The 12,780-nt window shown below is 43.7% G+C and overlaps 1 protein-coding gene across 1 annotated transcript in view; it reads right to left on the bottom strand.

Annotated features, from left to right (window-relative positions):
- SLC5A12 (solute carrier family 5 member 12) overlaps window positions 1–9,531 on the bottom strand; it is a 46,858-nt gene extending 37,327 nt beyond the window's left edge. Inside the window, exon 1 of the mRNA XM_055317540.1 lies at window positions 8,837–9,531. Within this exon, the coding sequence (XP_055173515.1) occupies window positions 8,837–9,175 (339 nt within the window). The 5' untranslated portion in view covers window positions 9,176–9,531. The remainder of the gene's footprint in view (window positions 1–8,836) is intronic.
- Between the last annotated feature and the right edge of the window lie 3,249 nt (window positions 9,532–12,780).

Raw genomic sequence — 12,780 nt, 5'->3', positions numbered from 1 at the left:
GCTCCTTGAGGGGAGCCCGATGAGAGACTGGATCCCAGGACCCCGGGATCACGCCCTGAGCAGATGCTCAACCACTGAGCCACCCAGCCATCACATGTTGCCTTTTTACTTAAAATCTTCAATGATTCTCCATCATTGACAAACAAGGTGCGCATCCCACACTTGATACTCTCCACCCTCTGATCTATACCCTTCTTATCTTAAATCACACCACTAAGCCTCCCGTTATTTATTCTCCACATCAAATCATTGTGTGTGGCTCAGTCAACATGCTTTGCACTTCTCAGGCTCTTCCTTCATTTGCACAGACCCTTCGATGGGAGAGAATCTTCCCCCCAGATTCACCAATTCTTAGTCATCTTTTAAGGAGGCTGGCCCAGCTGCCATTCCCACCCCTATGCATACTTTCTCCTCTGAGCTCCAACAGCAATTATGATCAACTTTTTTTCTATATGGCATCACTTGACCACCTACTCTACTGTCTTGTGGATTGACGTTGGATCCATAAATCATACGGTATCTGTTTCCTAAAGCGACTGTAACAAATTGCCACGATTTTGATGCAGCTTAAAGTAACAGAAGTTCTCTGGAGGTTCTGAAGACCAGAAGTATGAAATCGATTTCACTGGGCCAAAATCAAGGTACTGGCAGGTTGGAGGCTTTAGGAAAGAACCTGAGATCACTTAATGTTAAAATAATTTTTATTCCTTAGCCTCTGGTTCCATCACTTCAATTCCTGCCTCTGTGGTCACATCGCTTCTTCTCCTGGCTGTCAAGTCTTCCTCTGCCTCAGTCTTAGAAAGGTACATGTGACGGTACCTAGGGCCTACCTGGGGAGATCCAGGATAATCTCCTCTTTTAAGATCCTTAATTTAATTACATTTGCAAAGGCTTTTTTTTTTTTTTTAATCAGGTAAGGTAATAGTCATAGGTTCAGGGATTAGAATATTGACTTTTTTTTTTTTCAAAGAAAGGGATACATTTTTCAGCCCACCACACTTACCTTCCCTGATACATGTAAACAGTGCTCTAAGGATTCATTTTTGTCATCTTTTATATCTTCATTCATTCAATAAATAATTATTAGCTGACTTCCATACTGCATTCTGACATACAGTAATACCAAATATGATATACTCTGTGCCTTAGGGAATTTTATGGATTAGACAAAGTGACCATTAACAAATTTATTCTAATAAAAATAAAGTTTCAGGTATGCTGTGTGCTAGAGGAAGAGCTACTAGGAACTGTGAACACACTGAACAGCTGGATCTGGTTTACAGTTAGAGGTCAAGAAGGGTTTTCCTGAGTAAAGATTCTAGACAACATTGGTATTTGTTGCTGTTATTATTATTATTATTATTTATCATAATAAATATGTATTAGGTGAACAAAATAAGTGGTAAAAGTATGACTTGAGGTTTCAATTTCTTGGCAGGAGTTTCTGATTGGTAGTGGTCCTGTCTTACTTGCATTGAAGAAAAAAAATCATTTTGATTAAATTAGTAGTTAACTACCAGATTTGTCCTATTCCTAGAAATGACACAGAAGTGCTGTGTCATGGTGTACAACGGGGCCTTCTCTGAAACCCTAGAAGGGACTCTCTTAGCAGAAGGGTTACTCAGTTTCACACTACTACACCTGCTCAACCCTTACCCCAAGCACATATCATTCCTGTCCACAGACCCTCTTTCTTTCAGACGGTAGATTCAGTACCTGTGAGTCAGGACACAGGCCAGTGGCCGAATGACGGAGGACACCAGGTATAAAGGAAATGATCTTAACGAGGTAAGGAAGTCAGTGAGGAGGCAAGTCTCAGATGTCATAGGACAGAAAACCATGCAGAACTTCTGTGGTGAGGACAACTTAGGTTCCAATCATACGTCTTTGGGAAGATTCATTTATTGCCCTAAACAATGGCTTTCTTTTCTAAACCTGTTGCTCATAAGGCTCCATGGCATAGTACATGATAACGCCAAGTCCAGGGACGAGGACACGCTGGGATCTTGGGGACCGTAGCCGTCAAGTGGGTGGCACTCAGTATTCCAGGACATGCTGATGGCCTCCCAATGCACCTGTGATCCTTTGCTTCAGGGCTTCATCTCAGCCCTTGCACAGGGCAGGCTGGCAGCGCCCGGGGCTGTTATCATTGGCTGAAAGCCAGGGACAGAAGGAGTTAGACACAAATATTCAGGCTTCTTTGCCCACCAGGAGGGACGACCCTGAGACAGGATCTGGAGGTCTTCCACAGGTCCCCAGTGAGATGGAACCTCAAGTGCTCACAGGGGTAACCTGCTCAAAAACACACCTTTTATTGGCTTCATTTTCTTCCATATTTTCATCGCCACCAATATTCAATGAAATCACTTCCTCCAGTATGACTTGCATTCAAATCCTTGTCTTAGGGTTTTTTTTTTTGTTTGTTTATTTTTTAATGCTTCTGGGGGAACATAACTTAAAGCAAATATAATCCAAGTGGTGACTAAAAATGCTCATGTAAAAAAGATAGGTTCTGCTGATGGGAACTTTTTGTCCCAAAACATAGAACTCAAGGTAGCCAATGGAGGACAAGACTAAGTGTGACATAGACAAGCTGTCTTGTCTGAGTTCCCCCAGACCAGTGAGCCGCTAGCTAATGCAAGCGCTGATGGCAGGCACATTCAAGGCCCCAGTGAGACCAGGAGGAGAACCTTGCTATTTTACTGAACCCTTCTCAGCCCAGACCAAATTGCTGGCCCATAGAATTGTGAGCAAATAAAATTGCTGTTTAAGAAATTTTTTTTGGAGTGATGTGTTACACAGCAATACATAAGTAATATGAAAATTGGTAGTAGGAGTGGAGAAATGCTGTAACCCCAAAGCCCCCAAATATGTGGTATTAGCTTTGGGACTGGGTGGCACCTGAAGTTTGGGACAAAAGGGAAATTATGAAAAATGGCAAGACAGTGAGGAAACTGCTATAGGAACCTGCACAAAGTCAAGGGTTTTAGCCTCTCGGTTTAGTTCCCCTGATGTCAGCCAATTCAGTCCAGCTGGAGAGGCAATATTGAGAAAATAATATGTGAAGAAAAAAAAAAAGAAGAAGTGGATCAGAAGGAAGACTCCTTAAATTCTAGTTTGAGCTTTGCCACAATCTCACAGGGACCTAAGCCTCTGGTTTCTCATCCTTGAAACAAGAGAGACAATTGCAACTGCGAAATTCTACATCTGAAAGACGGCATTTACCCATTCTTTCAATTACTCCCTCCTTCACTCAATGGTCCTCTTTGATGTGTATTTATCTATCACTACAGCCGATAATAAAAATGGAAATTCAAGCAAAGAGATGCATGCTTGATGCCTGCTTTTGAAAATGGCAAAGGTAACACTTCCCATCATTGTATTTGATTATTTTGAAGACCTCAGGCCTTATAGAGCCACATTCTTTTCCATCTTAGTAGATAGTAAGTTCACTTCTCATGTTGGTTTGAACTCAACATGGAACCAGTCTTAACCCCTCTCTTTCTCTCACCCCCCACGTCCACCTCCTACAAGAATCCTGGTGCCTATGTCCCACTCTCAAATATAGCCACTTGCATCATCTCTTCTCTTGCCACTGGAATACCATCAGCTCTTGCTTGGGCTATAGGAACCGCCTCTGAACCAGACCCTTGCTTCAGCAATCAAAATCCTAGACTCATTCCCAACATCAAGCTACAGCAACACTCAAAAAATGCAGATCACATCGTGCCACTCCTCTGCTCAAACGCTGCCATGACCCATCTCATGGAGAGTAAAGGTCAACACTTACAAAGACCTTCAAGGCTTCATAGCATTGCTTCAAACCCTCTCAGACCCTGGATATCCATCATAAAGCAATCATTTTGTGACGTCACTTACTATGCCAAAATAATATTTAATAATGATATCCTATACCTATATATCTAATTTCTGAAACCTTAACTATAATTACTACAACACCACCAATGTAATGGAAAGGCAAATTAAAAAGAAAGAAACTTAACCCCCCACATTATGTCACCTGTAATGCTTAGGCACCACTCTGAAAGATGACATTAAAAAAGTAGTAGCTTGGGGGACGCCTGGATGGCTCAGCAGTTGAGTGTCTGCCTTCGTGTTGATGCGTGACCCCGCGGTCCTGGGATCGAATCACGTATCGGGCTCCCCTGCAGGAGCCCGCTTCTCCCTCTGCCTGGGTCTCTGCCTCTCTCTCTGTGTCTCATGAATAAATAAATAAAATCTTAAAAAAAAAAAAGTAGTGGCTTGTGCATTACTATAATGAAAAAGTTTGGGTTAAAGAGAAGTAAGTAATTCAGAAGTCATTTAGTTTAAGAAGTCCAAGAAAAATGAGAAGGCAGGCACACACCAGCCTATAGGCTAGTGCTGAGGGCGAATAATAACAGACTGGGTTTATCAGCCTGTGATAAGATAAAGAAGGAAACAACGTTAACTGGAGTGGAGACAGCAGGATGAGGCTAATGACAAACCGTCCAAATGGAGATAATGAAACCATATGACACTGCAATTGAGCTGAGCCTAATCTGTCACATGAGGGTGAGGACAAGCCCTCCTGCTTCGACAAGGGGCAGGATAGTAGTACAGTTGCACAGGTGGCGCATCTGGCTCTGGAAATCCCACTGTATATCAAAGCATTTAAGTCAATTGGCAATTGCTGCATAATACTCACCCCAAGACCCACTGGCTTAAAAACAAAGGATTTGATCAACTATGCTGCAATTTAAAAGAAGCAATCAAAATTTAAAATAAACATTGAAAAGAATTTAATATTTTTCATGATTTTGCAGATTGGCTGGGTTATCTCCCTACTTGCTTCCCCAGGGCCCCCGGGGGGTTGCCATCACCCGAAAGGTCAGCTGGGTGAGAAGATCCAGGTGGCCTCACTCTCAGGTCTGCTAGTCGCGTTGGGTGCTGGCTGGGGTGCCTCTGTCGTCCTCTGCGTGTCCGCTCATCCCCCGAAGCCAGCCCGCCTAGCCCAGCTTCTCGCCAGCAGTACCAGGACGGCATTGCAAGGGGGCGAGAGCAGAAGCCATATAACCTCACGAGGCCTGGGCTCCAAATTCACACATCACTTCTCTTGGTCAAAGCCACATCCTATGGGTCAGAGCAAGTCGCAAGGCCCTCACAGATTCAAGGAGTAGGGAAACAGTCTCCACCTCTTGCAGTCCTTAGGGCTTTAAAGACCCTGGGAAGAGTATCTATGGTTGGGTAACGGAATGGAGGATGAACAAAGAGCTTCTGCAAAGGGCTTGAGTGGTATAAATTTGGGGACAGTAACAACAGGAACAACAACAATAATAAGTAATAATACAAAACGCTTACGTGGCACGCACCATTGGCCAGGTTCTGTTAAAAGTGTTTGAATGTAACACCTCATTTACTCCTCCTGGACATCCTTTGAGACAGGTACATTTATGATCACTCTCCCACAGACGTGGAAATCGGGCACAGCAAGGTTCAGCGATTTTCCCAGTCCTGCCGCTGCTGGGCGGCAGTGCCAGCATGTACAGCCCAACAGAGTCAAGAGTCCATGATTCTTTTTTTTTTTCCTTAGGATTTTATTTATTTATTCATGAGAGACCCAGAGAGAGAGGCAGAAACACAGGCAGAGGGAGAAGCAGGCTCCCTGCGGGGACCCGGATGCAGGACTCAATCCCAGGACCTCAGGGTCACGACCTGAGCAAGGCAGATGCTCAACCCCAGAGCCACCCAACCGTCTCAAGAGTCCATGCCCTTAACCCTTGTGCTGCAGTGCCCATTCTGACACAGCAAAAGGCAACCCCCAATCACCCCGTGTGTACTTTACGCAATCTGAAGTCCTTACTAGGGTAGTAAAAATTAAAATACGTAGAGGGTAATAAACGTCATAAATTAAATTCAACGAAACCCTTGCATTTCCTGTACCTGTGTTACCTTAATAATTATAAAGGCAGTCTCAGATCTCCTCGGGTACATATTTGCAGTTGGTTTACTGTAAAAACTGAACCATTTTCCCGAAAACCAATTAGTAGCACCGCTGGAACAGGGTTGCTCAGAAAATTTTTCAATTGACCTCAAGACAATGTTTTTATTCCACTTTGTCTTGGGGCAAATACCCTACGTTTTAGTGCATGTACACAGCTTCTTACTTTCAAAGGTTAACATAACCAGAGAGCAAAGTGCTTCGTGACTTCTATCTGCAGGAGGTTTTGAACACGAGGGCGTTGAACAACCACCGAGCACGAAGTGGTACAATTACTCCTCGTACGTATGTGTCTCACATGCCCAAGACCCCCACTGTCCCTGCTTGGGCCCCCTGCACTCCAGTAGTGGGTGCCTCCTCTCAGTGTGGTGACCAAATTACCCCACAAATATTCCAAGCCCCTCCCCGTGTCTGACACCGCACCCCCCGGAATGCTCCTCCACATACAGGGACTCCCCCCTCCACTTCTTTGATCTCCTCTCTCACCTTTCTCCCCCTGGCTCACTCCTCTGGAGCACACTGATTTCTTTCCTGTCCCTCAAACACGCGAGTCTTACTCCCTTTTTAGGGCCTGGGCATCTGTGGCTACTGTAGGTTGGGGTGTCTCTCCCTCCCGGGGTGCCAGGACTGGCCCTGGTCTCCACCCAAATCTCACTTAACCACCCTGTATGAATTACTGCCGTCCCTGCTGAGGCAGGACCCCTACAATCTACCTTTTCCTATTTACTGTCTGTCCAGGGCACTCGGCAGGCCAGAGGGCTGCAAGGCACGTGCAACCTCCTCCAACTTCCACTGCCCGGCTGGAAACACTGCCACTTGCTAGTGGGCGACATGGGGCACGTTGCTTGACTCCATACGTCCAATGGTTCTAGTGTGTTAAGAGGGGATGATAATGATAGAACCAACCAGGAAAGGTCATTTGAAGGGCAAATGCTTGAATACATGTGAAGGACCCAGAGCAGGGCTTGGCACACAGTTAAATGGCCAACACTTTTCTGTTATGATCGCCTTACGCAGTATGTTTATTAATCACCTTCCGGTACGTTTATTGATCACCTTCTCTGAGATGAAGGAAGCCCCATGAGAGACGGGTTTGGTCCAGGGCTTTCTCCCCCAGCCCTAGAGGGCGCCCGGAACATCGTAGATGGTTAACGAGCATTGAGTGGTTAACTGAGTTACTTAGTTGTACAAATGATTTTCCACATTTGGGTAGTTGGTTTATTTATTTATTTATTTATTTATTTATTTATTGAATTTAAAGACTCTTTAACACTCAACCAAATCTTCATGAAAAAAGGGAAGTATCCTCTACGTGGAAACCGTAGCTGATAACAACACTCAGTAACCTGCACAGAGTCATATTCTTCTTAAGCAATGGACTTTGAAATTGCACTCCTTTCTGACTCCTCTCTTTCTCCTCTGTCTCCCTCTTTCTAACAGTTACTGAGACATTTTTTTAAAAAAACAGTAGCAACGCTTTGGGGAGTCAAACATTAATAGCTGAATGGAAAAACCAAGGATATATTTACGTTTTCCGAAAGTACGCTAATGAGCAACGAGGGTATGTGCATAGACTTTGTGGGACGAAGCATCAATCGAGTCGTTCCCACTTGAATTACGCCCCAGACAGTAGCTGGTGCATTACCTACCATCCAACCTACTGCCTACCTTTGGTGGGGAGGGGAGTTTGGATATTCTGATCACCGACCTACCTTTGGTGGGGAGGGGAGTTTGGATATTTGATTATCTGTGGAATCACAAGTTTTAAAACCTTCTGGAAAGTATTCATTTGCTGAAGTGGCTTTTGAAATCCAGAGTCACCCTTTATAATCATTTAGTTTACATAATAATAAAAAAGAGGTGTGTTAAGAATCCTCTGCTGTCACTTGGTAGAGATGGTGTTGGACAAGGAAAACAAACCACTTTCTCATAGAAGCTGACTTATGATCACACCTACATACTGGGCACATAAACTCAATTTTTAACGTGCTATTTTAGTTGAGAATTATTGCAAGATCAAGATACCACTGCCTCATTTTGTTTTCATTAACATAATCCCCATATTTGTATCATTTAGGAATCTCCCCTCATTAAAATGTTTTCTAATTAAAAAAAAAAAAACATTGCTATGTTTTTTGGTATTTCTACCAAAACTGGTAGAAATAACTTTTGTTAAAGGACTCGGCTCGGGGATCCCTGGGTGGCACAGCGGTTTAGTGCTGGCCTTTGGCCCAGGGCGCAATCCTGGACACCCGGGATCGAATCCCACGTCAGGCTCCCGGTGCATGGAGTCTGCTTCTCCCTCTGTCTGTGTCTCTGCCTCTGCCTCTCTCTCTCTCTGTGTGTGACTATCATAAAAAAAAAAAAAAAAAAAAAAAAAAAAGGACTCGGCTCTACTACATGACAGAAGGGGATAAAGACGAAATGGGTACTCAGTACACCATTTATCTCAATCTTGAGTTTTCTTATATGGAAAATGGCAACATTTGCAGCGTCTCTTTTGCATGCTTTTCAGAAGACGGATGTTACTGACACAGATAATAAGATCAACTCCTTTCAGGAAGACTGTCCTACAAGTTAGACCAGGAAGCAGGTATCATCCTTGGGGTAGCCTCATGGGAGTGGCTCCATCCTTCTTCATTCTACAGATGCGAACGCAGTTGTGTGTATGGCCAAACCTAAGCCTTGCCCAATAACACCCACATGTGCTCTTCCTGTGATGTGTGATCATCCTGAAAATAAATGCGCTTCTCAACAACCCTGTGTTATCAAGGTGATGTATGCTATTGGGGGGGGGTGTCCACATGGGGAGAAAATAACTACTCTTTCTAACGTGAAGAAGCAGAGCTGTCTTACCTCGTAGGTGCTGGTGATGCCAGATCTGTAGAACACAGGGAGAAAGAGCTCCGAAGTGAGGATGATGACAAAGGTGTAGGCGATGAAGAAGAGCACAAAGGATGCCCCAAAGCGGTAAACCTCCGAGGGGGTCCCCAGCACAGTGACAGCTGACATGAAGCTGGCTGTCAGAGACAAGGCCACGGGGCCAAAGCTCATCTGCCTTCCCCCGACCAGGAACTCTCTTGAAGTTGCCTTTTTCCTCTCCTTAATAGCAAAGAACACCCCAATCCCGGAGGAAATGACAAAGAGGGCCGCAAACACGACATAATCCCAAACTGCAAAGCTTTTGGTCTCCATGCTGGGCAGGATGGCACCAGAGAGGTGCTTCCAACCAGGGCTCAGGGGGAAGCTGCTTCCAAAAGCAGAGCTCAGGACAGTAGATGCTTTGCCGAGAGAGATCAAGGTGATTTTGGGAGGAGACTGATGACCATAGGCACTTGAGTGGGTCTCCAGACACCAAGCTGTATTCAGGGAAGATCTCAAAGTTGACTCCAAAGAAGAATCTGGTAGTAGTATTGGTACCGCCAAGTGAGAACGTGCAATCCGACCCGGCCAGGAGCTGTATGTTCCCCTGCTAAAACGGAGAGGGAGTTCAGATGTGTTCTGAAATTAATAACCACGGGGGTGGAATGGACTTCCAGATAACATGTTCTTTTATCTTCTGGATTTTTTTTTGATTTAAAGTTAAACATTACTGGAGAAAAAATGGAAGTGATACAAGTTGAACATCTCAGCATTTTTAAGTAGTTAAGTGGAATCTGCACTGGGCAACAGCACCCTCGGGGGTGTCTTTTCCCCCAGTGAGGGAGGAAGGAAGGGTGGAGGCAGGGTACCTGCAATTGCCAGAGGCAGTGGGTGTGGAGGGAAAGGCGCAAGGGACCGGCAATCTGGAGACCTTTGCTCAAGTTGGCTCCACTCTAAGCAAGCTGTGTGATTGTTGCAAATCATTTAACCTTTCTGACCTTCAGCTGGAGCATGAATAAGACCGCAAGGGGTTACTATGAGTCTTCAAGTGTCTCAAACTTTCTACCCTCTTTCCCCCATCTGTTAATATGAAAGCTGATAATATCTACCTCATTGGCTCTTATTGGTAAACGTTTACAGTGGAACCCTCCTGAACATAGTAGTTGATTCTCTCTTAGCTCAGAAAATGGATTTACCAATAATTAATAAACCATTTATGGGGCACCTGGGTGGCTCAGTCAGTTAAGCATCTGCTTTCGGCTAAGGTCATGATCCAGGGTCCTGGGATGGAGTCCTAAGCATGGGGCTCCCCACTCAGTGGGGAGCCTGCTTCTCCCTCCCCCTCTGCCCCTCCCCGCCTTGTGCTCTCCCTTGCTCTCTTTCTGTCAAATAAATAAGTAAAATATTAAAAAAAAAAAAACACCCACCATTTGTATTCCTCCATTTTATCTCCATCTCTCCTTCATTTTGACATTTACAACTCAACACTTGTACCTGAGGTTAACTCAGAATTAGTTCTAGGACAAATAAGAAAAGGAAGGTGAAAATCCAGTTACAGACTCCTATTTCTGCTCTTGTTAGACCATCAATTGTCCTGAAGTATCCCCACTAAGCCTTTGGGGGATGGTTTCTCTATTTTGTTCATACTTCTCCTCTTTCTCGATGGTCTTCCCTGACCCTCGCCCTACAAAGCCTGGTTATTCCACAAGATACAGTTCCTGTCTCCTCTGCTGTGTGGAGCCTTCCCTGACTCACACCTGCTCGCTCCACCCCAGCCACCGTGGGAGCAGCCCCTCCTGGGACTGTGTATCCTCCACTATTTTAAAGAACCTACATGCGTGTCTGTGAGTCTGTCAGCTGTTGTAGATGACCAACTTTTGGAAGATAGGGACAAGGCCCGGTCCAGAGTGATCAAGAAACAGTAGCCACTGTAGAAAATAAGGAAATAATCAACAAGGCAAAAGAAGAAATTGTAAATTATCCAACATGCCCAAAACCAGAAACATTTTCTGCCAAACAGAGGAAATTCTAATCTTGCTTTTGACATCTGGATAATTGAACGTATCTGTGATGATTTGTTTGGTCTGGATATTCTCTTCTCTCTCTACTGTGCTCCATGGATTTGGAAGGGCATTGGAAGCACTGATGGCCAAAATATACTTGTAGTTACAAATAAATACGCAAAGACCGCCAGGAGCTATCAGTGTCCTGTTAAATTTCCTTCTCTAAACTTGCAGACTTGACATGATCAGTGTTAATGGGAAACCAGGCCTTTAATATTTTTATTTTAACCTAAGCTTTTAATTATTTTTATCATGCACCATTCTGATTATGTAACAGAGTTTTGTTTGTAACAGTCTCAGCAGAAAATCGGAACTCTGGCTTTCAGAGATTTGACTACCTTTTACTTTAATATTAACACCAACTAAGTGTTAATATTCAATCCACAAAGGATGTAAACAACTTGTTCTGGTCAGGTGAATATTTGTTCAAAACATTATCATTATATCTATGAGGTCCCAGGGTTAAACACCAGCAGCTTACGGTTGACGAGTCCATGAGTGCTGCTGATTTTAATGAATCAGTGTCAAGAAACAGTATTGTCTACATAACTTGCATTTGTCTTGGATGTCAAGACAGTGGGGAAATAGAGCGGCTAATGGTTTGGTATGGGAAGGAAACTCCATGCCTCTCACAATAACATATTCCTTGCTTTCAACATTTTGCTGACTATGAGGCACAGACAGCATCAATTTATTAATTTAATTCTCAGTTATCTCCCATTTTTTGAAAATCTGTCCATCCTATTGGTAGCATTCAGTGTCTTCAAACTCTCTTCCTCCTTCCCCATGATATTCACTCTATGCAAGGTTCATGGTGAACCTATACAAGGTATAGGATCAACTTACTAATAACTTTTCAGGGAAAACAACACAACCAGCACATGCAATGGGTGTATCAATTATTTTTTAAAGATCTACTTATTTATTTGAAAGAGAGAGAGAGAGAGAGCAGGGGAAAGGGGAGAGAGAGAGACAAGCAGACTACCTGCTGAGTGGGGAGCCTATTGGGACCCAGGACCCTGAGATCATGACCTGAGCTGAAATTAAGAGTTGGACACTTAACCAACTGAGCCACCCAGGCACCCAATGGCTATATAAGTTAGAAGGTACATCCCTATAACAAAAAATATTAGCATGGAAGGGTGGGAAATGTACTTCTTTGATCTGAAGAAACCCCAGTATCTCCTGTATCATTTTGCAGGAACTCCAAATGCAAACATTGAAACTTGTTCCTTAGTGTAAGGTGGAAACCTTTGTTAGAAGGTAAGACAACATTACCGGCTCCCCCCAACACACACACACTCTCCCCTAATGAGGCTCCACTATCCAATTCCCACTGCATAATATGTTAGATTTGTTGTTGTTATCAGTAATAGTCTCCTTGGTGTAAAATAGTTCTGCACTTTGCTTGGAGCAAGTTCTAATGGGAGAAAGCAAGAGAGTTTGAGAACATTCAATGCTACCAAAGGGAGGAAACAGTAAAGCACTGGCAAGATTAGACTTCTGGGGGTATAGTGTTGGAGACTAGGCATAGGAATAAAGACAAAAACAAAACAAAACAAAACAAAAACCAGTACATGAATCTATCTGGTGGCAGAGACATTTCTCAAAGCTAGTAAGACTATCTTAAAACCAGTGTAAGGAGAACCAAAGGGGTTCTAACAATGAGATTAACATTAAATGTTAGTATTTTTTCCAGCTTTATTGAGATATAAGTGACATGTAGCATTATGTAAGTTTAAGATATACAATGTGATGGTTTGATACACTCATATATTGTGGAATGAGCACCACAATAGGGTTAGTTGAATGCATCATTTCCCATAATTACCTTCTTGGGGGGTGGGCGGTGAGGACATTCAGGATCTACTCTCT

Source organism: Nyctereutes procyonoides, unplaced genomic scaffold, assembly GCF_905146905.1.
Source record: "Nyctereutes procyonoides isolate TBG_1078 unplaced genomic scaffold, NYPRO_anot_genome, whole genome shotgun sequence".
NCBI lineage: Eukaryota > Metazoa > Chordata > Mammalia > Carnivora > Canidae > Nyctereutes > Nyctereutes procyonoides.
The sequence above is the reverse complement of the archived record's forward strand: the minus strand, read 5'-3'. Positions and strand labels throughout refer to the sequence as shown.